The sequence below is a fragment of the Antechinus flavipes genome, chromosome 1 (genome assembly GCF_016432865.1).
Source record: "Antechinus flavipes isolate AdamAnt ecotype Samford, QLD, Australia chromosome 1, AdamAnt_v2, whole genome shotgun sequence".
Classification (NCBI taxonomy): domain Eukaryota; kingdom Metazoa; phylum Chordata; class Mammalia; order Dasyuromorphia; family Dasyuridae; genus Antechinus; species Antechinus flavipes.
In genome coordinates, this window is record NC_067398.1 from 710,067,003 (window position 1) to 710,092,846 (window position 25,844).

A 25,844-nucleotide genomic window follows, 5' to 3' on the forward strand; every position below is an offset into this window, starting at 1 on the left:
GTGGATAGAACTCCGAGTCTGGAGTCAAGGAAATCTGAGTTCAAATCTTGTCTCAGATACTTCCTAGCTGTGTGACCCTAGGCAAGATACTATACCTTGTCTGCTTCAGTTTTCTTAAGTATAAAATGAGCTGGAGAAGGAAATGGAAAACCACTTCAGTATATTAGCCAAGAAAACCCCAAATGGGGTCACAAAGAGGCAGATATGACTGAAAACAACTGAACAGCAGCAACAACAAATTCTTTCTTGTTTATTATGAATTCTGACCTTATGTGTGATAAGTCAGCGATCTGACTGTGCAGGCAGCTGATTCTGAGATACCCCCCCCTCAATATGTCTTTAGCTGTCAAATTGTTTCACTCTTGGCAATGTATTTGTGCTCACCATGTCCAACACCCATCAATTTCTTTTCTCAAGAAAATTTATGAAGGCATGCGTCTTCTGCAGAAGGTATAAATTTTCCAATTCTTTCACTCGAACCATTCTTCCTCATCTATTTCTCTCCATCATCCATCTTTCCCCTCCTTTGCATCAGAGTCATCAAGTATTACATGTTGATTTGATTTGCGAAACCTCATCAATTGTTAGAATTTCTCTACCACTTCATCCTTAGCAACTGTGTGAATTACAATTACTTTATGGTGATCTTTTTGCAAACACTTACTTTTAGAACTGTGATAACTGATGATATCTCAGGGAATAGTGTTCCTTGTAGCTTTGGGACAATTAACCCTACTCTTACTCCTTTCTCAAGGGGACCCAGATAGGACTTAGAAGAGGTGAGCTGAACCATGGAGGAGGCTACAGTTTCCAAGAGATGGATGAGAAGATTTTCACTAGGATACAGATAGATTATATGATTGCTGAGATTCCCTGTGTGTTACATTGTAGGCATTTTTTGGGGTACAGATAGATTATATGATTGATGAGATTTCCTGTGTTTTACATTGTAGGCATTTTTGGGGTACAGATAGAGTACATGATTGATGAGATTCCTTGTGTGTTAACATTGTAGGCATTTTTTGGGGTACAGATAGATTATATGATTGCTGAGATTCCCATTGTGTTACATTGTAGGCATTTTTTGGGTACAGATAGATTATATGATTGTTGAGATTCCCTGTATGTTACATTGTAGGCATTTTTTTTGGTTACAGATAGATTACACGATTGTTGACATTCCTTGTGTGTTACATTGTAGGCATTTTTTGGGTACAGATAGATTACGTGATTCCTGAGATTCCCTGTGTGTTACATTGTAGGCATTTTTTGGGGTACAGATAGATTATATGATTGTTGAGATTCCCTGTGTGTTACATTGTAGGCATTTTTTGGGTACAGATAGATTATATGATTGCTGAGATTCCCTGTCTGTTACATTGTAGGCTTTTTTTGGGGGGGGGATAGAGATAGATTATATGATTGCTGAGATTCCCTGTCTGTTCCATTGTAGGCATTTTTTTGGGTACAGATAGATTACATGATTGCTGAGATTCCTTGTGTGTTACATTGTAGGTATTTTTTGGGGGATAGAGATAGATTATATGATTGCTGAGATTCCCTGTGTGTTACATTGTAGGCTTTTTTTGGGTACAGATAGATTACATGATTCCTGAGATTCCCTGTGTGTTACATTGTAGGCATTTTTTGGGTACAGATAGCTTATATGATTGCTGAGATTCCCTGTCTGTTACATTGTAGGCATTTTTTGGGTACAGATAGATTATATGATTGCTGCGATACCCTGTGTGTTACATTGTAGGCATTTTTATTTCCTTATCTGTGTATATATTGATTTCCCTAACAGAGTGGAAACCCTCAGAAGCCAAGAAACATAATGGTTTTGTTTTTATATTGCTGAGTGCTGAGGATAATGCCTGCTGCATTTAGAGTTAGGCTTAATTAAGCAATGCTTTGACTTATTGCCTTTTGACCCTGGACTAAATTACCATACCTCTGTTGTTTCTTTCTGTCAATTGGGAATCTCTTTCCATCTCACAGGGCTTCTGCAGAGACTGTTTTATAAAATCGTGCCTTTCCCTCAGACTAATTTCTTCACTTTACAGACAAGAGAATGAAGACCTTGGGATGTTGAGTTGATTTGTCTAAGGTCACACAACTACTAGGTGATAGAGATGGAATTTGAGCCAGTTTTTTAAAAACGCTACTCAGAATTCTGGCTTGTTGTCCAATACACTAGCCTAAGGAAACGTTGCTTCCGAGCAGGCTCATGAATGATGTTGGCTGGGCTTTGCCACAAGGGCAGGAAAGATGCAGGTGGATTCCTCCTTTCAGACTGTTCTACTGCAAAGGCTATGGCATCGTGCCTTTGAGCAGAGGCTGTGCATGGGGGCTCCAGCAATCTGTTCTGACAACACTACGGATGAGGCAGACAATAAAGCCAGAACCCCATGCATCACAGTGGAGACAGCCCAAATACCCTTTTCTGAGGAAAGTCTTCCAGCCTTGCCAGCAGCCATGGGATGAGAAGAGTAATGGGGTGCCAATCAGAATGCAAGAAACGAGGGCACCCGGCGGGAGTCACAAGACTCTAATTAGCCAATTTCCTGTGAATAGAGGTGCCAATCAGAACGGGGCTCCACTGTTTCACGAGTAGGAGGCAGGGCCCTAGAGCTTTGAAAGTTTTCTGATGCAGTGACCTTTTGAGAACTGGAATTGGAAACAACAGAATCACAGGATTTCAGAATTGGAAAAGGTCTCAGCAGATCTGGGCCAACTAGTGCCCCATTAAATTCCCCTCTAACCCCCTGATGAGTCTCTGATTAAAGATCTCCAAAGATAAGGAGCCTACCTCCCCTGAAGCACTTAGGAACAGCTCTAGTTATTAGGAATTTTTTGTTCCTGTCATCCAACCGAAATCCGCCTCTCTCCAATGTCCCTAATTTAGCCTTCTGGGCCAAGTAGAAAGGTCTCATTCATCTTCCATGTGATGGCCCTTCAACTACTTGAACAGAGCCCTCATGTTTTCCTCCTCCTCTGCCAGCCTTCTTTTCAACAGTGAATATCTTCATTTCCTTCATTCACTGTATGGCTTGATCTTGAAGCTCCTGCCCATCTCTCCTGATCCCCTCTAGAGGGATCCCCCGATTTTCAATGACCCTCCTAGAAGGTCATTGTTACCCATGACTCCTGGCTTCATCTGACCACGGCAGTCTGATTCTCTGCTTTATCTGGATCAAGGCAGGGCCCTAGCACCCTGAAAGTCTCTGACTCAGTGACCTTTTAGGAATTGGATATGAGGATCTTTTATTAAGTGCCTATTCTTTGCCAGGCCTTGGGCTAGACACATTAAAGAAAATTAAAGGTTGTTATACTCTTGTTTACTCATTCAGGAAGATGACATGTAACAGGTAAACACACACATGTGTGCGATCACACATATATGCATTATATATGTATATACATATGTGTGTATTTATGTGTGTCTCTGTCTATGTGTATATATAGGTTTACACACAAAGGAAATGAAAGGTTAGTTTTTTTTGGAGAGGGAAAGGCTACAGCATCTGAATGGAATAAGAAAGTTTTCATGTGGAAGGTGATGCCTTAATTGCCCTCTGAAGTCACCTAAAGTTTCTAATCAATATATCAGGAGTCATTTATAAAATGCCTACCGTGTGCTACTTGTGCTAGGAGTTGGGAATCCAGAGACAAAAATGAAAAGACTTCCTGTCCTCAGAAAGCTGATGTTCTATCAGGAAATGGATTGTTTAGGATGAGAAGAGAGAGTATTTCAGGGAGAGAACACAGCAGATACAAAAACACAGAGAAGTTTGACTTTGACTATATATCTATATTTATATATGTTTTATTCTTTATTATTATATTAATATAATTATACTATAATACAACTATTATTTTATGTTAATATATTTATTAATATCAATTATTATTAATATAATGATAAAAATTACAAAAGCGTCTACCTCCTGGGGTTGTTGTGAATCTCAAACGAGGTAACACATATAGGAGCTGGTTATCTTTAAGATGGAGGCTTTCATTTTAGAATCAAGAAGAACTGAATTAGAATCTCGATTTAGACACTAGCTATAGGACACTGGGCAAGTCATTTTACCCTCTTAACTCAGTTTCCTGATCTATAAAATGGAAGTAGATCACAAAAACATCTGCCTCCTGGAATTGCTGTGAATCTCAAACGAGATAACACATACAGTGCTTATGTTCTCAGGAAGTTCAAGGATAGATAGATAGCTAGAAAGAGAGATAGCTAGATGGATAGATCTAGATGTAGATCTAATCATAGACTCATAGACCTGCATAGAAATGACTCAGAATCCGACGCAGAGACTAGGAGAGCTGGAGATCTTTGAGATGAAGGCTTTCATTTTGGAGTCAAGAAGAACTGAATTAGAATCTTGTTTTAGACACTAGCTATATGACACTGGGCAAATCACTTGCTCTATAAAATGAGGACAGATCACAAAAGCACCTACCTCCCAGGACTCTTGTGACTCTCAAATGAGATTACACATACAATACCAACTTTGCTTTTCTTAAAGAATATAAATGCTAGCTCTTATTTTTTACATGATCACACTTGGGGCTAAACTATTTCAATTCTTTCATTTCTACTTAGAGGAAATAGGAAGAGAGAGGGACAGTGACTTGCTCATAGCCACATAAGCATTTATTGGATGCTTACTATGTACCAGACACTGTTTTAAGTGCTGGGGTTGCAAAGAAAGAAAAAAAAAACACAGTCCTTGACCTCAAGAAGCTCATATTTTAATAGGAAAGTCAGCATGCTCATAACTAGACATGTTTAAGTACAGAGAGTGGACTGAAGGTAATCTCAGAGAGGAAGATATTAGCAGTGAGGGGAATCAGGAGAGCAGAAGATGCAATTTAAGCTTAATCTTTTTTATAAAGCTTTTTATTGTCAACACACACACACATAGATAGTTTTCAACATTCACCTTTGCAAAACCTTGTGTTCCAAAATTTTTTTCTTCCTCCTTTCCCCCATCCCTTCCCTAGATGACAAGTAGTCCAATATATGATAAACATGTGCAATTCTTCCATACATATTTCCACAATTATCTTGCTGCACAAGAAAAATCAGATCAAAAAGAAAAAAATGAGAAAGAAAACAAAATGCAAGCAAACAACAACAACAACAAAATGAATATGCTATTGTGATCCATGTTCAGTTCCCACAGTCCTCTCTCTGGGTACAAATGGCTCTCTCCATCAGAAGACCATTGGAACTGACCTGAGTCACCTCATTGAACTGAATCTTAAAGGAAGTGGCAGATAGGATTTGTACCCAGGACCTCAGACTACAAATCTAGTCCCAGCATACTGAGCAATCGATCACATAGTGAGATGAATTCAGAACTCTTTACATGGAGAATCTGGGCTTCTGGCTGCATTGAGGCTTCTCAAGTTGAGTTGCTGATCAGAGAGAGTGACGAAAATGTCAACATCTGGAGGTTTCTTATCCTAGTGCTCTTGGGTAACTGGGAATCTCAGAGTCCTAAGAGCTCTCTGAAATGCATTAGTGTTTAATTCATCACAGCAGCATCTCCACACATTTGAAAATACCTGTGCATGATGGATTATTTATCCAGTCCATAGAAAGCATCTCCATAACATACAGAGGATCTTCCAATCTGTGTGGTGTTGGTGGGGAGGAGGGGGATGGAGGAGAGGAGGATGGCGCATTGGGAAGATGTAGGGGTAGGGGGGGCAGAGTTTCAGCTTCGGTAGCTCCCCACAGGCCTGAACAAACAAACAAAGCAGAGATAGGTTTGTTTATTTATGGATTTCCATCTACATTCCTGCACTGCTTGTAATGAGAAACTGAAGGATAAAGAGCTAGAAGGAGAGCTAGGGAGACTCACATTTAAATCTTGCCTTAGACCCTTCCTTATTAGCTGCGTGACCCGGGGCCCAGTGTTCCTTCTTTGAATCAAAGTTTTCACATCTGCATAAATGAGATTCTTTCCACTTCTCAATCTGTAGTCCTAGCACGAGTTGGCAACCTTTGGGTAGGGAAGAGGGACACCTCTACATGAATGTCTGAGTATTAAATGTTTGATTGGAAATATAGCATTAAACACCAATATAAACAAGTAGACTTGCAAGTCACTATTTACATTGATTAATTCAATGTTTAAATTCTCTTCAGCTCCCGCCATGATTCTTTATCCATTTGCTCTTCATTTTTCTTCCTACTCTGCCAGTTAGAATATATTCCATTCTCGTAATTATCATTATTATTTGCTTTGTATTATAGCCTTTCTGGATTTCTGTGTTTACCTTGGCTTGTATTCTGTTCCATGTATGTTACAGAATTTTTTCTACTATGGGAAATTTGGGATCCTTTTGGTTTTTCGCAGTTACTAGGAAGGTTGCTATGAAAATTTGCAAACAGAGCTTTCATTTTTTATTTCCCTAATGAATGGAATTATCAGACCAAAGGGCATGATGATTTTGTAACTTTTTCTGTGTTTATTATGAACTGTGTTTTATTCTATCATTATTATTCTATTCCAATTCTAAGTATATTATTCTAAAGAAAAATTCTACACCTTGGCAACAACCAGCAATTAATGCTAGTACCTCTTTCTTCCACACCCCATTGGCACGGAGTGTCATTGCTTTTAATTAATATTTTCCTATGTGATGGGTTAACTCAGATGTTCTAAGGATGAATGTCACAAATCAGATCTTCTCACAAAGCCCATACAAGCCCACACAAGAGATATGACTCATTCTCATTGTTATGACTTGGATTTCTACCAAGACCAAGGGTGGGATAAGGGTCAGTTTTGGTGTATGACTAAGTCTAAAATAGATCTTTAGACCCTCTATTTTGGGATTGCTACTGTAGAATCATTTCTCTCAGCAAGGCTGTTGTATAGGTAGGTCCTGGTTACTGCAAATGAATACCGTGGTTTCATGTTTTTGGATCTGTATTATTTGAAGTTATAATTATTTAAAATGTCCCTTGCCATCCAACTCCCAACAAACTGTTGCATGTGCACACTCAAGTTAAACTGCCTCAGCAGATTAGTTAAACAGGTTGAGGGTAACCTCAAACCCTTCAGCACCTTGGGGGATGTCTACTCCAAGCACGTGAAGACTTTCCAAGGCAGAATGGTTGGGTGAGAACAATTTGTTCCAATGGTCATGAAGTTGGCCGAGAAAGGCATTGTAGAGTGTTTAGAGTGTGATAGAGCACTGACAATATCAACATCCTCCAGTGCATCCCAAGCCATCGCCACTCACTTTTGACTTTTTTCCAATGATTCTGGAAGAGATTGAGGGTTACAACTTTGCCCAGTACTACTGCCTTCCTTATAACCAATTCATATGCAAGTCAAGACAACACCCCGTGATGTCACTGGTCCTTTGTGAAAATGAAGGATGAGCAACAACATTTAAAATACGGCTTTCAATTCATATGAATTCTGTGATGATTTCTCACTAAGAATAAAGTCTCTTCCCTGACATTTTTCCGACCTCAGCATCCTACTGGCCCCTTGAAAGTCCTTGTCTTTGTCCATCTTTCATTTGAAGCCACCGGTGTACTTGGAGAACTCTTTCCATCAGATATTGCTCTGGAAGCTTCCTAAGCTGAGAGCAAACAAAACTGAGGCTGGAAACTAATTGGAGAATATGGGCAGCTTGACATAGTGGTTGGTGTGCCAGTAACTGATGGCTTCTGCTGGAACCATCCCAGATGAGTAATTACTCATTACGCCGTCAATCCCCCGATCTGCTGTTTTCCAACGATGACAGCTGGGGGACGGTGAGGTTACTGTGGCTTTCCTGTGCACTGTTGGGGAAATAGAACGTTACCGGTGGGTGGCTTTTGTTTTCAAGCACATGTTAAGTGTGAGGGAAGAGAAATGAGTATTTTGAGGAAATTACTTACTCTCTTTGGTTCTGAAGGGCAGAATTAAAACTGAGAAGTTCTGCCACAAGATCGGAAGAACATTTACAAGCTAGAGAGACTGAGGGAGAAACTGAGGCTCAGAAAGATAAAGATTTAGGATTATAGGATCCCAGATCAAGAAGGGACCCTCTCATTTTTTTTTTTTTTTGCTTAATAGCATTTTATTTTTCCCCAATTACATGGGTAAAGACAGTTTTCAATATTCATCTTTGTAAGATTTTGAGTCCCAATTTTTCCTCCATCTTCTTTCCCAAGATAGCAAGCAATTTGATAGAAGTTATACATGTGCGATCATGTTAAATATATTTCTCCATTCATCTTGTCGGGAAAGAAGAATCAGAACAAAAGAGAAAAATCACATCTCGGTCTCATTTTCAGAGGAAGAAACCAAAGGCAAGTGTGCTAATCTTGCACTCCCAGGACCTAAGTTGGAATCCCAGCTGGACCAAAGCTTACACCCTGCTTGTGGGGTCTGGCCAAATAAATCCTTCACCTCTCTGGGACTCAGTTTCTTTCTCTGTCAAATGAGGTGCTTGGCTAAAGTGACCTTGCAGGCTCATTCCTGCTTCCAATTCAGGATTCTGCTATTTTAGGTCAATTTATACAACAGCTGCATTAAGCAGAGTCCGGATAAAGGGGTCATCATTTGGGAAGCACTGCAAGGAGCAGAGCATAGGGCACACGTCTTGAGTACCTGCCAGTTGCTGATTTGAAGCATCTTGCATAGGCAGTCCACCAGGAACAGGAGATAACACAGAAAGAAACTGGATCGAGCCACTGTCCTCCAGACTGTTCTACTGGGAGGAAGCAAACATGTCTATGAAGACATAGGAAATATTTTCAAAGCAAACATACCTGGAGGAGGACAGAGGGGGAAACTACCCAGGCCAGGTGTTGCCAGAAGACTTTCTTTTGTATTGTCCATTCCCATGGGCCCTTTGGTCAGGGTCACACATGATGAAGTGGCCCTTATCATTAATCATCCGAGCATCTTTCTGTAGCTGGACTATATTCATGGAAGACAAAATTGGGCTACAATTTTGCTACTCGTTGCCATGACTACAGGCAGATTGTTTTTTCTCCCTCCCATCTTTAATGCGAGATTTAGTTGCTGGGCTGCCCCATGGGAAGGTCTGGGTGAGAATCTCCTCTCTGGTCTGAGACGTGGACAGCCCAGTCCTGTGGCCTCAGCTCTAGATCAGACTCAGTCTCATCCACCATCTGAAGTAGTCTAGCTTTGTAATTTTCCTGTGCTTTCTCTAATACTGTAAGGGACCCTTCCCTTCAATTCTTCTCTGATGCTTTGTCATGATTCAGGGGAGACTGTAAGGCCTCTTGAGGCCATCAAGTCCATATTTGATTGAGGAAGAAACTGAGAGAGAAGGGTCTTTGTGTGATCCCAGCTGGAAGGTCCAGTCAGAGGTTATTTCCATCTCACTGAAGGAATCCCGAATGTTCTGGAGCTTTGGAGTGCTGGGATCAGGGTAAACCCTCACGGGAACCTGCCCCCCTCAAGTGCCTCACCGCCCTGATTTGAGGAATGGGGCTACAGGCTGAGAAAGCCGGCCTCTGGTTTGCAGAGACGTGGGGCATGGAGCCTCGATTAATTCTCAGTTCCCCGATCTCCCAGTCCTATCACAGGAGAGGATGGTTCCTCGGTCCTTTCCTTCAGAGTCGGTGCCTCATGGAGCTCTTGAGCCTTGTCCTTCCTTCTCACTCCTCAGTGATGTCCATGGAACAGGTGCACCTGAGCCCTGGGCTCCCACACTTCCTCCCTGTTCCCATGGTTTCTCCTTGCTGAGGATCCTTCTTGTTATCAAAGCCTCTCAGTCATGGAGGGCCGTCTTTCCCCTCGCAGAGTTATGGCCCTATCTATTCCACCCCCGACATCTTTATTACAAACAGTTGGGGCGCTACGGAGAGAGTGGCAGCCACTCTTAATCACTCCATTATGCTGTCGTCTCTTTGTTATATATAGACTTTAATATGTCATATATTAGACAATGGGTCAGCAGAGAAGAGATGGAGGATTTAGGGCCGGAGCCATAAATTTAGCCCACCTGTCAGAGATTAAAGGGAAAAACAAAGCAAAATGGCATTGAGGAGGTGGGGGAGGGTGGGTCCCGTTCCGAGTCCCTACGTGAATGTCATTACTGAGAAATAAATGCCGACAGCGGCAATCTCCGAGTCCTGGCTGATAACGTGCTCCTGCTCTCATGGTAATGGGACCAAAGGGACTGTGGAGGAAAGACTGATAGAGGTTAAACTCCGCTCCTTGGCAGTTCCCAGGGGGATTTGCTAGAAACGGTCCTCCACTTGACGTCCCCTCACTGCTCCTTTCTACCTCCCATCAGTTGTTGTTGATACATTTTTGGTTCGTTGATTCTCCGTCAAGGACGTGGAAGGTCCCACCTTCTCTCTGGAGCAGGCAGCTGACAAGGAGCTTCCCTCCTTGGGGAGCCTCCAATGGTTGGGAGGACTTGGGTTGGCACCTAAGGCATGGAGATTCTGAAGTCAGATGGCGTTGGGAAGTCTTTTTCAGGTTTAGATTAATTAGTGCTGCATGTGAAATCAGGAATATCTCAGTTCAAATCCAGTTTCATATAATTACTAGCTATGTGACTTTAAGCAAGTCATTTGTCTCAATTTCCTCATCTGCAAAATGGGGATAATATCTGATAATGAGCTACTAATAAATAATAATGTAAATCAAATGAGATAATAATTGCAGATTATTTAGTACAGTGCCTGATTCGTAAACACTATATAAATGCTAGCTATTATAATTTTTTAAAAAAGATCTTAAGTTAATTTTAAAATCAATTTAATTTGATTTTAAAATTTTAAATTAATTTAAATTAATTTCTCACCTTATTTATGTTAGTCCAAAAATTGATTGTTGGGGTATGGAGGTATCATAGGTATCTTAGAGGGTCTTAACTTGGGAAGAAGACTTGCTCTTTTTGGCCTCGAGAGGCAAAATTAGAAATAATGATGAGAGAAGCCGGGGAGACTCAACTTTGGCTTTGTCAGGAAAACCTTCCTTGCCAATCCAGAAGTGTCTTGAGTAGGATGGGGTACCCAGAGGAGAGGTAACTGGCCCTCCCTGGAGGTCTTCGAGCAAAGGTGGGATGATCACTGCTTGGGGATGTGGTAGAGTGTTATTTTTTCCTGAAGGGTTTTACCCAATGGGATTCAATGACTTTTTTCTTAAACTCTGATATTCTGTGATCCTGCAATTTCCCAAGATATCTCCCACATCCCTTGTCCTTGAATAGTCCTGTTACAAAGCAAACAGGCAAAAAACACCAGTGATTGTGTCTAACTGTGTAAGCAGCCTTGCCGTGTCAGTAATTTATCTAGTCTTTATTTACAGATAGGGCAGTTGAATAGTGCAGTGGATAGAGCACTGGACTTGGGGTCAGAAGGACCTGAGTTCAAATACAACCTTAGACACTTTCTCACTGTGTGACTTAAACTTCTTTGCCTCAGTTTCCTTATGTGCAAAATGATCTGGAGAAGGAAATGGCAAATCATGCCAGTGTCTCTGCCAGGAAAATCCCAAATGGGATCACAAAAGTTGGGCACGACTGAAACAATTACGCAACAGCAATATTCACCGATGCCATTAATGTTTTACCCACAAGCACCCTAGGAGGAAGACAATGCAGCTGTTGCACTTTCCTATTTAAAGAGGAGGAAATTGAAGCTCATAAGTTAAGGGATTTGCTGATGGGCAAACAGTAAGAAGCTGAGCCAGGTTAGAATGCAGGATTAGGGTGCTAGATCACTCTGTCTGTTGTTGGACACATGAGATTTCTTTGCTTGATTACAAGTAGGGATGCAGGCCTCTTCCGGGCCACCATATTTGCAGCTATGAGCATTGTTGCCTGATTTTACTTGTCCAAGGTTCATAGAGATGGAGGCATATCAGGAATCCACATTAGAGAGGGGACAGAGTGATGTTCCTATTGGGGGGACGTGGTGACATCTTGCATGGGGAGATGGGTCCTTGTTTAGGGCCTCTGCCATGGACTCCTGGTGTTATTATCCAGTTGAGTTAATTGTTAGACAAGTCTTGCATTCACCGGCATTTGTAATTTCTTTTCTTTTTTCCTTCAATAATATTTTATTTTTCCAAATATATGTAACAATGGTTTTTGACATTCATTTTTGTAAGATTTGGCATCCCCAATTTTTCCTCCATCCCTCCCTTACTTCCCATTTCACAGAAGTAACCATTCAGCCATCATTTATGAAGCCCCTATGTCAAATTAAACACCTCCATCTCGACTGCTGGAGATGCTGTGACAAAATAAAACCATCCCTGCCCTCAAGGAAAATCTAGTCAGGGGAGACATCATGTGTCTCTATAAACAAATATAAAATGTTCAAGGTACATTTGGGGAGAAGGTGCTGGGAGGATTAGGAATCAGGAGAAACAGGAGGATCAGCTGGAGAAGGTAGTGCTTGAGTTGAATTCTGAAGGAACGCAGTGGGATTTTAAGAGGTAGAGATGAGGATGGCATGCATATGCCATAAGGCACAGCTAGTACAAAGACCTGGAGGTGGGAAATGGAGTGTTCTGTGGTTTCTTCTAATAGTCCTGTGAAGCAGGAAGGACTGATATTCTTTTTTTAAACTTTATTTATTTTTTATTGTAGCTTTTTATTTACAAGTTATATGCATAGATAATTTTTCAGCACTGACCTTTGCAAAACCTTCTGTTCCAACTTTTCCCCTCCTTTTCCCCACCCCCTCCACCATACTAGACCAATACATGTTAAATATGTTAAAGTATATGTTAAATACAATACATGTATACATATTCATACAGTTATTTTGCTGCACAAGAAAAATTGGACTTAGAAAGAAGGTAAAAATAACCCAAGAAGGAAATCAAAAATGGAAAGCAGACAAAAACAGAGGGATTGGGAATGCCCTGTAGTGGTTCACCCTCATTTCCCAGAGTTCTTTCGCTGGGTGTAGCTGGTTCTGTTTATTATTGAACAAATGGAACTGATTTGGTTCATCTCATTGTTGAAGAGAGTCACAGGACTGATATTTTAAGCCCATTTCACATATGAAGAAGCTGGGGTTCATACAGGTGGGTAGAATGACTTATTTAAAGGGGCAGAGCTGGAATCTCCTGCAGATCTCTTGACCCCAAGGTCAGCAGGCACTAGAGGGTCCGGGGCATTGGACTTTGCTTCCAAGATGACTCCATAGGCTGCTGCCTGTGAGAGCTGACTCCAGGAAGAGAGGGCACCCTTACTTAGGAAGAGGGGGGTCTCATCCTCCCTGCAGGGGCTGGCTGGCTTGTCCAGGATGTTACCCAGAAGATCAGGTCTGGGGTGAATCTATGAGACCACTGCACATGGATAGTCAAGTGGTCTAACTTCTATAAAATGCTTTGTAAATACAAAAGCGCCATCTAAATGTCAGCAATTACCGTGATTATGCACTGACATTTAGTTAATGGTGCAGGGCAGCACAGGACGCCATGCCTAAATGAATGGCTTTGGCACAAGAGCTTGCCAGGGTGTGGTCTCGGAGACGCTCAGGGTCCTGGGGCCGACCCCCAGCCCTTGCCCATCTTCCCTGAAGCCCTTCTCTGGTGTCTTTCCTTAAGGTTCATTGATTTCTTCAGGAAACCCTTGGGACAGAAAAAACATGAACTTTTTAGGACCAAGCATTTCATTACTGGACAGCAGGAAACTGAGGCTGTGGGAGATTTTTCTAGGAGGGATTCCACAGTAGGAAAGGAGAGGAAGAGGGAGAAGAAACATTTCCATAGCACCTACTATGTGCCAGGGACATAGAAACATGCTTTTAATTAGCCTTGTGAGACAGGTATTATCCCTATAAGGCAAACCGAGATTAAGTAGCTTGCCCAGGAGTGTTTGAGGTGGGACTGGAACTCATGACTTCTTGACTCAAGGCCCGGTGCTCTATTCATTGTTCCACCAACTGGGCCTGCCACTGGCCAGGACAGCAGGGGGCCTAGAATGCAGATACTTGAGGGAAGGTGAACCAAGTATGCAAGATTAGCTTTACATGAGAGGCAGTGTGGCTTAGTGGAGAGTCCCGGACCAGGAACCAGGAAGACCCGGTTTCAGCCCTGGTGGCTCCCTCCCCCCTCCTTTGTCCCACGCTACCTAAAGGTAGATCCAGGCCCCCAAGAGCCCCGGTGTCTGCAGGTCCAGCACCTCGGTCAGTTCCCATCCCCGCCCTTTGCCACCCCTGTGGTCCTCCCCACTCTGGCCCACAGACTCTTGCTCTGACAGACCACTCTCTCCTAATAGACTGGTAGCACGGGCTTTGGTGCCCACATCACGTTCCCATCCACCTTAATTGTTTCCCACAAGTGCTGATTAGGGTAGAAATGTGAGACCTGGGTAACCATGACAAACTCCTCATTTCTTAGGGCTCCTAATTAATGGTCATTAAGGCAATATGCTGTTGTCGTTTGGATGGGGAGGGAGCAGGAAGTCAGTGGTTCTGAGAGTGGGAGAGATGTCAGAGGATTTCGGGATAGATGTTTTCTTCTGCTTCGTATCCTTTATTCCCTGGGGGATCAGAAGTGTACTTCCAGGATCCTACCCATCATCAAGTCCTGGACCTGCCCCCGAGAGAAATAAGGAAGGCCCTGAACAGAGCACTGGGTTTGTACTCAAAAGACCCATGTTCAAATCCCACTTCTGCTCCTCATGACCTATTAGGCCTCTGGTCAATCGGGTCACTTTCTGGGAGCCTGAATTTCCTCATCTGAAAAAATGAGGTTGACCAGAAGGCCCGTTGGGTTCCTTTTGATTTAAAATCTCTAATTACTATGAAAGGCAGGAAATTGGATAACCTGGTCCTCTGGTCCTTGGCTTCTCAGGCTGTTCAATGAAAATCAGGTCAATTCAAGAGCCATTCACTGGGCATCTGATTCCAAGCAAGGACCCCTGATTTGGGCCCGGAGTGAGATGGTACAAAGTTTAGATAACCTCATTTGTATAGACTTTGGGGTAGACAAAGCACTTTATACATTGTCTCACCTGAGTCTCATAGCAAGTCTGCCGGAAAGTATCACCTCACTCCATTTGTTGGAGGAAGAATCTGAGACTCGGAGAGGGACGTTGCCTCACTTGTTTAATGAGGAAGTGTCAAAAGAAGCGTTCAAACTGATGATGAACCCCGGGGATAGCTGAAGTTCCTTCCAGCTCCAGGTGCTGGCTCCTGTGAAAGAAAGCTGCAGGGTCTTGAGCTGATGTGAGTCCTGCTGGGTGTTTCTCCCGGGGGGTCCCTCTCCTCAGGCCCAGATGTTTGGATGGTTGGCAGCCAGGCAAAAAGCTGGGGGGGCAGGACCAGGCTCAAACTGGGGGGTGGGGGGCAGACAGGGATGGATCGACAGCATCCTTGCATATTGAATTGTTCATTGAATCGGAACTACTGTTAAAAGACACGCACAATTACCTTTTTAAAATGTCTGTGTTGGCAGCTGGGTTATGGGAGAAAGGTCCCTGGCCTGAAGCAGCAGCAGCAGGGGTCGGGGAGGGGGGCTGGTGTAGACTCCAGGGGGCTAACTAATGCTTTTCATATCCAGTACGAATTTATGGGTGTCTTCCCCCAAATCCCATGTGGCAACAGCACGCCCACTTTACTGAGGAGTTCATCAGGGCACAGAGATTTATCAAAAGTCAGAGTTAGTGAGTGAGTGTGTGATCCTGGCCCATTGCACCATCTGTTAAACCACACTGCCTGCCATCCAGACATCATAGAATCATAGATCTGGAGCTGGAAGGGACCTTAGAGACACTGTATCCAAGTCCCCCATTTTACAGATGCAAAAAGGGAATAGTAACGGTGCTTGTCTTCAAAGAGTTTCCACTCTAATCCAGAGACGATGAGCTTATATATTGTTGTTCAATCATTTTTCATCCTCCCTGACTCTTCATGATCCCATTTGGGGTTTTCTCCGCAAAGATATTGGAGTGGTTTGTTAATTCCTTCTTCGGATCGTTGTACAGATGAGGAAACTGAGGCAGACAGGGTGATGTGACTTGCCCAGAGTCATTGAGCTAGTGTCTGAAGTCATACTTGAACTCAAGTTTTTCTGATCCGGACCTAACATTCTATCCACTATAGCCTGCCCATATGTGTGTGTGTGTGTGTGTGTGTGTGTGTGTGTGTGTGTGTGTGTTTATTTACACATAGACACAGACACACATGTATATGGATGTGCATGCACATACCACACACGTGTACATATTTTAGGTGTGCATGGTACAGAGGGGCATATATACACACATGTGTACACTGTGTATGTGGATGTTTACTGGCCAGGACAGCATAGATCTAAGTGTACAGTCACATGTTTACACATAATATATACACATATTATATAATGCAAGTTATAGATGTGCATATATATGTATGTTGTGTTATTATAGCATATTATCTGCATGTTATAGATATGTATATATACATGTATGTGCACATATACACACACCCACATGCATATATGCATATATGTGTTTACATATAGAAACAGACACACATATAGATCTAGGCATGCATTTTACATATTATATATTTATATATACATATATGTTATATAATGCATATATGTAGAGGAGTGCAGGTATTGGGGAACTCTGGAGAAGTCTACTTGAAACAAGGATATTTATAACAAGGTGTTAACTCAGTGGGATTGATGAGATGATGGTTCTCTAGTTCACATACACTTAGTACTCAGCATGGGGATGTCATCGTTCTCTAGTTTGCACATGCTCAGTGTGCTGTAATGATGTCAGTGTAACAGGGTATTTATGGGCTGAGAAGGACTGGAAATGATTCATTCCATCTTTGACCAGCCTCCTGGTGGCTCTCCTGCCTTCATCACTTCTCTACTAAGCCCAAGAACTTGGGCTGATCCTGAGGTCCTCCAGAAAGCTAGCCCGAACATTACACACACACACACACACACACACACACACACACACACACACACACACACGTATATATGCATATTGTGTGTATGTGTGCATAAAAAGAGATAGACACATACAAAATATACCGAGTGATTTAGGAGGGGTCACGGGGGGAAAGCCGGAAGGCTTCCTGTAGAAGGTGTAACTTGAACAGAGCATTGGAGGATGCAATGATTCTCAGAACTGGAAGTGAGGAGTCAATGCTTTCCAACATGGGGGACACAGCTGGGCCGAAGGGACAACAGTTTGGCAGAATGGGGGCATGTGTGCGAGGGAGGGAATAATGTGCAAAAGGGCTTCCTGCAGTTTTAAGTTATTAAAACTTTGATCTGCCCGATTTTGGCCAATATGGAATATCAGATTTATGGGACAATCGGTATCACACAGTTGGAAAAGGAGCAGGTGGTGATGGGCTTTAAAAGAGAAAGTGAGGAGTTTGTGTCTGATTCCAGGGATGCTGGAGTTTGTTGAGTGGGGACTGACATGGTCAGATCTCTGCTTTAGGAGAACCCATTTAGTTGCTGTGCGAAGGACAGCCTGAAGTGAGGCAGGGAGGCCCGTTGGGAGGCTGCTGCAAAAGTCTAGACAAGAAGCAGCGAGGGTCCGGACAGAGCGGTGCCATGTGCCTAGCAGGAAGCCGAGCGTGGGTGAGAAATAGCATAGAAATAGGATTGATTTGGGAAAAGGATTGGAGAAGCAAGATGGGAGAGGAGGGGAGGAGTGGGAGAGGACCAGGACGTCATTCTCTGGGCATCAGTTCCTTTATCTCTGTAATGGGGCTAAAAGCACCCGCAGAAGGAGATTTGGGGGAATGAATGGTCAGTGGAAGTGGGGATTCCCATCCTGGCTCAGCTTCTCACTTGACTGTAGGATTGTTCATGTGGACAATCATTTTCCCCCTCCTGGCATGTTTTCTTACCTGAAAATCGAGGGGATTGGCTCAATGACCATATCAGCCCCTATCTAAGGTCTAAATCTAAGGTCCTATGGTTCCAGAGGGCAAAGGCTATCAGGAGGATAAGATACACTAATGGCAGAGGGGGCAGAAGTCCCTTGGGGGGTATATAGCAAGGGATGGAGTTAATTTTTGTGTGTGTCCTAGACTCTTTGGAAATCTTGGGAAGATGGGGACCCCTTCTGAGAATAATGTCTTTAACTGCACGAATGAAAATCCTAGAATGACAAAGGAAGCCAATTATGCTGAAATACATTATCAAAATGAAGAATAAGTTAATCTAGGTTAAGAATCTCTGATTAGGGAGACATGTTTGGAACCATCCCTCATCCTTTCCTTCTTAGAGAAGGATGCGCTCTCCTCCATCCTTGGAATTCTGAGGACACATGGATACAGGGGGCAGCAGTCCCTGGGTGATAAAGACGTGCCCTCATGAAACGCTAGACCAGTATCACCCCCGAGACTGGGAGAGAATAATAGTGTGGCTATTAATATGAATGGGAGACTTTTAAGGATAGCACCTTAAGGGGGAAAAAAAAAGATGCACAAATTCAAAAGGAAAACAAAACAGACTGGGTGAGTGGATTAAAGGCTTAGGAATGATAAGCACAAAGCCTTCTCCCTTTTTCCTATTCTTTCTTCCAGATTTCTATTCCTTCTCTTTCCATCTATTATCTTATTCCTTCTTTTCTGCTCATTTCCTCATCCATTTCCTTCTCTTACATTCTCATTTCCTTTTTCATTCACTTTCCCTTGCCTATTTCTCCATCCCTTCTCCTTCTCTTTCCCCCTCTTTTCTCAGTCCCTCTCTCCTGCTTCCTCCACCCATTCTTCTCATTCCCTCTTTTCTCTTGCTCACTATTCTTCTCTCTTCCCCCTTCTCTCCTCTCCTCTCTCTCCCTCTTGCTATTTCTCCCCCTTCCCTTTCTTCTCACCATGGCTGTTCCTCTGTCTCATGGCACACTTCCTCACCTCTCCCTGTTGCCTCTATGCTTGGGCAGAATGCGATTCTGGATATTTCAGGAGCCCCGGATTTGGCCAGTCTCCGCGGGGAGCTGGTTTGGTGTTAACCCCTTTCAGCGGAACCAGCCATGTCCCCGAGGCTGCAGCAGAAGCAGCCACGTCCCCGAGGCTGGGTTTCCAGAGGGACGGTGTTTTGTGCGGGGTGACCGCTCCTGTGGCTTGAGGGGATGACGGGCGCAGGGGTGGTGGATGGGAAGAGCTGTCCCTTTCCTTCCATCAGCGCTAACAACTCTCAGGTGAATTCTGGTGCTGTGACTATAATTCTCAAGTAGTAATCATGGGAAAATGGGAGAAATTGGACTGCTCTTTTCCATCCCCTCCTCTTAGCTGTTACCTACACAGCTGGATGCTGGGAGCACCGCTGGGCTTCCATTCCCTAATAGGGACACAGCAAGAGGATCAGAATGACACACACATTGAGATAATTGGCCAAAGAGAGCTCGAGTATCTTGACCCTGAGCTGTTGTGACAAGTTTGAAGCTTTTGACAGAGCTTGTCCCCTTTGCCCTTAAGTCTTTACTCACTTGAGCACCTTGGCTTTGGGAATCCTGTTGCTCAGGGGGATTGCTTTATAGTAATGCTCAAAGGGTCCCTATGGGATATTAACCATGTAGATCAATAATTAGAATATAGATCAATAATTAGAATAACTTTTATTTAGAATTGCTTTCTAAGGGCAGCTAGTTGGTGCAGTGGATAGAGCACCAACCCTGAAGTCAGGAGGCCCTGAGTTCAAATTTGACCTCAGACACTTAACACTTCCTAACTGTGTGACCCCGGGCAAGTCATTTAACCCCAATTACCTCAGGGGGGGGGGAGAAAAGGGGGGAGGAAGGGAGAAAGGGAGGGAGGATCTCCGAAGGCACCTGCTCTGGGCACTATGGCTGACTCTTCGCCCTCCCCTCTGTCCAGTTGGCAGGAAGCAATTTATGCGGTTCGAGTGGGCCAACTACGCCGCCGAGGTGCTGGGCTGTGAGTACGAGGTGCTGACCACCGCGGTCTTCAAACACCACCTCCGGCAGATCATCCAGCAGGCGACGTCCAGGCTGAACCAGCCCCACCGAGAGGTGGAGCCCGACACAGGTAGGTGCTCTCCTTCTTCCAGCCACAGGGCCCGGGGCTGGGCGTCCACATGGTTGGGACCCTCTGGGAGGGCACGGGGACAGTTGCTTCTCACAGGAAGGGTTTGGATGGGACCCAAGAGACTCGCCGGCTTCCCTCCAGGTGACGGTATCTAGAGAACGTTCCCCCATTTGACAGAAACGGAGGCTTGGGAGAAATGACTTAGTGAGTTCGTCCAGCGGATGAGGGCCAGAGTCAGGATCTGAACACAAGCCCACCCTCTCCTGTTTCCTATTTAGTTCCAAGACCTGGACAGACCAGAGGTCCAGCTGCCCATGGATGGGCCAATAAGGAGACATAGAGACAGAGATGCAGACCGAGGCACAAAGAGACAAGAGAGAGACAGAAGAGAGACACACAGAGAAACAGGGGAACAAGACAGAGACAAAAGAGACTGAGAGACACAGACAGAGAGAGAGACAGACACAGAGACACACAGAGAGAGACACACACAGACACAGGGGACAGAGAGACATAGACAGAGACAGAGACAGATTTGAGAGACAGAGAGATACAGAGAAAAGAGAGCGAGAGCCCCTGCTTTTTTGCTCACTTCTCTCCCAAACTTGGAAGGAAAGTGTTTTTTCTGTGCCTCAGTTTCCTCACCAGTACAAGGAGCAGGCAGGACTTAATGCTTCCCTAGGTCTGCTCCAGTCTCTGATCCTGAGATGATGTCACTTAGAGGGTGACGGGCTCAAATCTCTCCTTTTACAGACGGGAAAGTCTAGATTACTTCTTCCAAAAAAAATCATGTGTTCCCTTGCTCATATTTCCTCCCCCAGGGTAATTCAGCATTTATTTGTGACCAATGTTTCCTCTGACAAGACATTAGTCCAGAACATGAATGTGATTTAGAGGAAAAAGTTCTGGATCAACTGCAAGAGGTCTTGCTTGGAATCCTGGCTTTTTCCTCATTATCTGGGTGACTGTGGACGAGTAATTTCCCTTTTCTGGGGTTCTTTTGTCTCACCCGTGAAACGAGAGGCTGGTCCAAGCTATTAGTTCATGAGCCTGCGTTTAGAAAGTTTAGCCGAAGCGCTCTAGTAGATGGTTTTGCAGATAATAGTAATAATAGTGAGCATGGAGGCTTTTGAGGTTTGTGAAGTGCTTATATATATAGATTTCCTATGGTCTCAGATTTCCTCCATGGGGAATCTCATGGAATGATGGTAACTTTGAAAGCAGCGAGCTAGTGCAGTGCAGTCAGGAAGACCTAAGTTAAAATGTGACCCTAGGCACTGGCTGTGTGATTCTGGGCAAGTTGCTTCATTCTGTTTGCCTCTGTTTATCCAGATGTAATATAGGGATAACAACAGCACCTACTTTTCAGGGCTATTATAAAGGTCAAATGAGAAGGTGGACATGAGATGCTTTAAAATGCCTATTTCCCCCTCTTTCTCTTCTTCCCTCCCTCCATTCTTCCTTTCCTCCCTCCTTTCCTCTCTCCTTCCCTCTTTCCCTTCTTTCCTCTTTCCCTTCCTCCCCTCCCTTTCCTTTCTTCTTTCCTTCCTTCCTTCCTTCCTTCCTTCCTTCCTTCCTTCCTTCCTTCCTTCCTTCCTTCCTTCCTTCCTTCCTTCCTTCCTTCTTTCCTTCCTTCCTTTTCTTCCCTGTCCTTCCTGCCCTTCCTTCCTTCCTTCTTCCTTCCTTCCTTCCTCCTTCCTTCCTTCCTCCTTCCTTCCTTTTCTTCCTTCCTTCCTTCCTTTCTTCTGTCTTTTCTTCCTTCCTTCCTACCTACCTACCTTCCTTCCTTCCTTCCTTCCTTCCTTCCTTCCTTCCTTCCTTCCTTCCTTCCTTCCATGCTCTTCCCGCCCTTCCTTCCTTTTCTTCCCTGCCCTTCCTGCCCTTCCTAGTTGTGGCTGCTAACTCCTCTGCAAAGCCTCTTGTCCCCAAAGCCTTTTGGGGACCTGTTTAGACAGCACAGGTGCCGAGCAGGTGATGCAGTTCTGATGGGCTTTGGTCTCTTTTGCTCTCCTTTCTTTTCTTCCCTGCTCAGGATTCTTCCAGGAGCTCTCTCTGCATAAAAGGCCTTTGTCCTTCCTCTTTTGTGTGTGCGCACAGATATCTCACCTTGTAGGCCTGGGCCTGAACTGCAGAGAAGCAGCCACAGAGGGACCTGTCAGGATTAGGAGAGATACCAGGAGCCTGTGGGTTTCCTAGCAACTGTATCAGATTCTGGGCTTAAAGCAAGGCTGGAAATGCTTCCCGGGATGCAGAAATAATGCTCGGCCGCCCCAGCCCAGTGCTTTCTTGAGTTAGAATATGTGCATAGTATTAGGAAAGCATGGACACTGGGTGAGTGGGATTTAGGGGTCAAGATGGAGGGATTTCAGCCCAAATGCTGCTTTTACTACATGTTACAACACATTGACTATAAGCTTGGGACAGATGGTAGCTCACTAGGCAAGAATCAGGCCAATCCAGCCTTTTAATCTCTGAGTGACTTTGGAAAGTATGATCAGAGAGAAGTGCTCATAGGGGAGACAGAACCACCGTCTTCAGGTAAAAGAAGGGACTGTCATTCGAGGAGAGATTAGCCCTTTTCTGCTTAGCCTCAGAAGGTAGAACCTGGGATTCTGGGTAGCAATGGCAGAGGCAAGTGGGCTAAATGAAAATAGGATCTCCCTGAAAATATGGCTGCCCCCAAGTGGAGTGGGCTGCCTTGAGGGTTATTGGGCCTTCCCCATTGTGGGTCTTTAAGGGATGGCTGGAAGACCGCTTCTGTAAATGAGATTCTAGTTGACATCCTGATTGGGCTAAAGGGACTCTGAAGTTCCCTTCCAGCTCTGAGATTCTTTAAAAAATAATTCATGTTTATTTTCATTTCCAAATTCTCTCTCTCTTCCTCCACTCCTCTCATATCTATCAAGAATGCAAGAAATGTGCTTCCATTATACACATAAAGTCATGTAAATCATATTTCTACACTAGTTACCAAAAAGAATAAATAAAGGAGAAAACTGTTTCCCTCTGTCCTCTGAGTCCATCAGGCCTCTACCTGGAGACAGATAGCATGTTTCATTCTGAATCCCTTCGAGCTGTGGAGGATTATTGCATTGATTAGAATGGCTAACTCTTTCCTAGTTGGTGCTTGCAATATTGTTGTCACTGTGTACGATGTTCTCTCGGTTCTGTTCATTTCACTTTGCATCAGTTCATATAAATCTTTCCAGGTTTTCCTGAAGTTGCCATCCTGCTCATTATTTCTCATAGTATAATAGTATTGCATTAAAATCATAGACCACAACTCGTTTAGCCATTCTCCAATCTCCGTCACTTCTTTGTCACTGAGCTGCTATAAATAGTTTTGCTTATATGGATCCCATTTCCATTTTCTTTCGTCTCCTTGGGGTTTAGACTTGTAGGATATTGGGTTTTAATAATGGTTTGCATAATTTTATAGACCATTAGACATAGTTACAAATGGTTCTCCAGAAGGGATGGACCAGGTCACATTTCTACCAATAGTGCATTAGAGTCCTTGCTTTTCCAAAGCTCCTCCTTTTCTGTCATCTTAGTCAGTTTGATGGATGAGAGTTACTTACCTCAGAGTTGTTTTAATTTGCATTTCTATTCTCATTAATGATTAGAATATTTTTTCATAGTGATCCAGCTTTGATTTCTTCTGAAAACTGCCTCTTCATAACCTTTGACCATTTATTTATCAGTTGAATAATGGCTCTTTTTTTTTTTTTTAATAAATTTGACTGTTCCCTATATATTTGAGAAGTGAGACCTTTTTTCAGAGTAATTTGTTATGAATTTTCCCCAATTTCTTCTAATTTTGACTCCATCGTTTTTGTTTATACAAAAATATTTTAATTTTCTGTAATCAAAATTATCCACTTTACCTCCCATGAACCTTCCATTTCTAACTTGGTCATGAACTCTTCTCTTATCCATAAACTTAGTAGGTAATTTTTCTGCCTCTGAGTTTCAGTGATGATTTTTAGTAACACAAGGTTATTTGTACTGAAATAATGCCACAGTTCTCTCTTTTCATAGATTTTAGCTATATTGTATTCTTATTAATACTTAAACTTGGATGCTCCAATCAGTCATCATTTCATAATGATGAATCCTCAATTCACCAATATATAACCTGCTCTTTATGCAAAGGTTTTTGTGAGATGTAGGACAAGAAAATTATTTACTCTGTGGTCAATGTAGTGATGAGTCTCTTTGGCATTAGCTAGGTCAGCCCTCAGAGAACAATCATATGTTTCTGGGTCTATATTTGATGCCTTTCCACTTTGGCAAGATCCGGTCAAGGTTGTACGCTCTGGGTAGAACCTTGGAGAAGTTCTCCCTATAGAGGACAACTGTTCATACTATGATGAAGCCCTAGAGGAGAATTAGAGTGGAGATCTCCATTACCAGCAACGGCAGCAGCAACACCATCATCATCATTAGCAATGTACCCCCATCATTCCCATCACCATCACCACCTTCATCATCCTCCCCACTACCACCATTCCCAAAGTCACTGAGTCGACCATGAATCCTCTGCAGCAACTCCAACACAGAGTCACCTAGTATTTGCTCCCCTCCAGGGAGGGGAAACTTATGGTCCCATTCAGTCAACCTACACAAGCATTTATTAAGCACCTACAAAGTATCAGATGCTCTGCTAAGCATGGGGAATACAGATATGGAGAATGAAACAATCCCAGCTTCCGAGGAGCTCATGTTCCACCTTCCAAGGTAGCTCTTTCTGCTGTGTGGTATCTCCCATTTTTAAGACCCTTTTGGATATATTTGGTCTTCCAATTCCAGTCTATTCCATCATTTGATGTGTTATCCTCTAAATAGAATGAAATCCTTATCTCTCTTCATTATATTTCCTCCACTTCTCCCCTTTGTTTTGAACTCCTGGAGGGTGATGGAAATGATCCTTCTGACATGAAGCCAAAAGGCTTTGATGGGTCCCCAGTTCCGCCATCACATGGCCTCCCTGAGCCACATTTTCCATCTTTGTTAAATTATAATGATGATTCTTGCCTCTTGAAGTTGTTATGGGAATCTGGCCTTGGTCAGTCATGAAGCACTAAGTCAGTGTAAAAAAAGCAACAAAAATATGGTCAGGAATTCAGGGGAATGGAAAGGGAAAACACTGCGGCATAAGACGGACCACAGGATGGACAAAGGCTCAGTGATGGGAAACTGCAGGATGTGTTCAAGATGTAGCCTGTAGCAGAGCTGGGCCAGAGGGTCGAGTACATGGGGGGATGGGAGAGGACCTGAAGCTGGAAACAAATGGGCACGAGGTCATTCCTGGTCCTTCTTCTCATTTGTTGCAGGGCCCAAAATGACGGGTGTGGAGTGTGTGCAAGGCATGGCTACGGGTCTCTATGAAGAACTGTTCACTGTCATAGTCTCGCTTATCAACAGGTACGGAAGCTGCTTTGGACAATGTTCACTCAATTGGTTCACAATTGGTCTTCATCAGCGGAGAATGGCAGGAAGCATGGGGATTAGACTTAGGAAGATCTGAATTCAAATCTAACCTCAGATGCTTACTAGCTGTGTGATTCTGGGAAAGTCATTTTACCTCTGCCTGCCTCAGTTTCTAACCTGTAAAATGGGAATAATAATAGTAGCTACCTCCTAGATTGATGAGAGGATCAAATAAGATAATATTTGTAAAAAACCACTTAGCATAATACTTGGCACACAGGAGGCACTATATACACATGGCAACTATTATTGTTATTATTATTGTGGCTGTGTAGTTAGCAAATGGAAGAACTAGGCTTCTTCCTAAGCCCCTTTGACCCTCCCTGAATGAGCTGAGGGGGCTGCCTTGGAGCACGCACTGGTCTGT

The 25,844-nt window shown here is 43.5% G+C and overlaps 1 protein-coding gene across 1 annotated transcript in view; it reads left to right on the plus strand.

The window, feature by feature from the left end:
• MYO18B (myosin XVIIIB) overlaps positions 1–25,844 on the plus strand; it is a 335,406-nt gene that overhangs the window by 85,123 nt on the left and 224,439 nt on the right. The window contains 2 exon segments of the mRNA XM_051973021.1: positions 19,814–19,984; positions 25,321–25,411. Coding sequence (XP_051828981.1) covers positions 19,814–19,984; positions 25,321–25,411 — 262 coding nt within the window.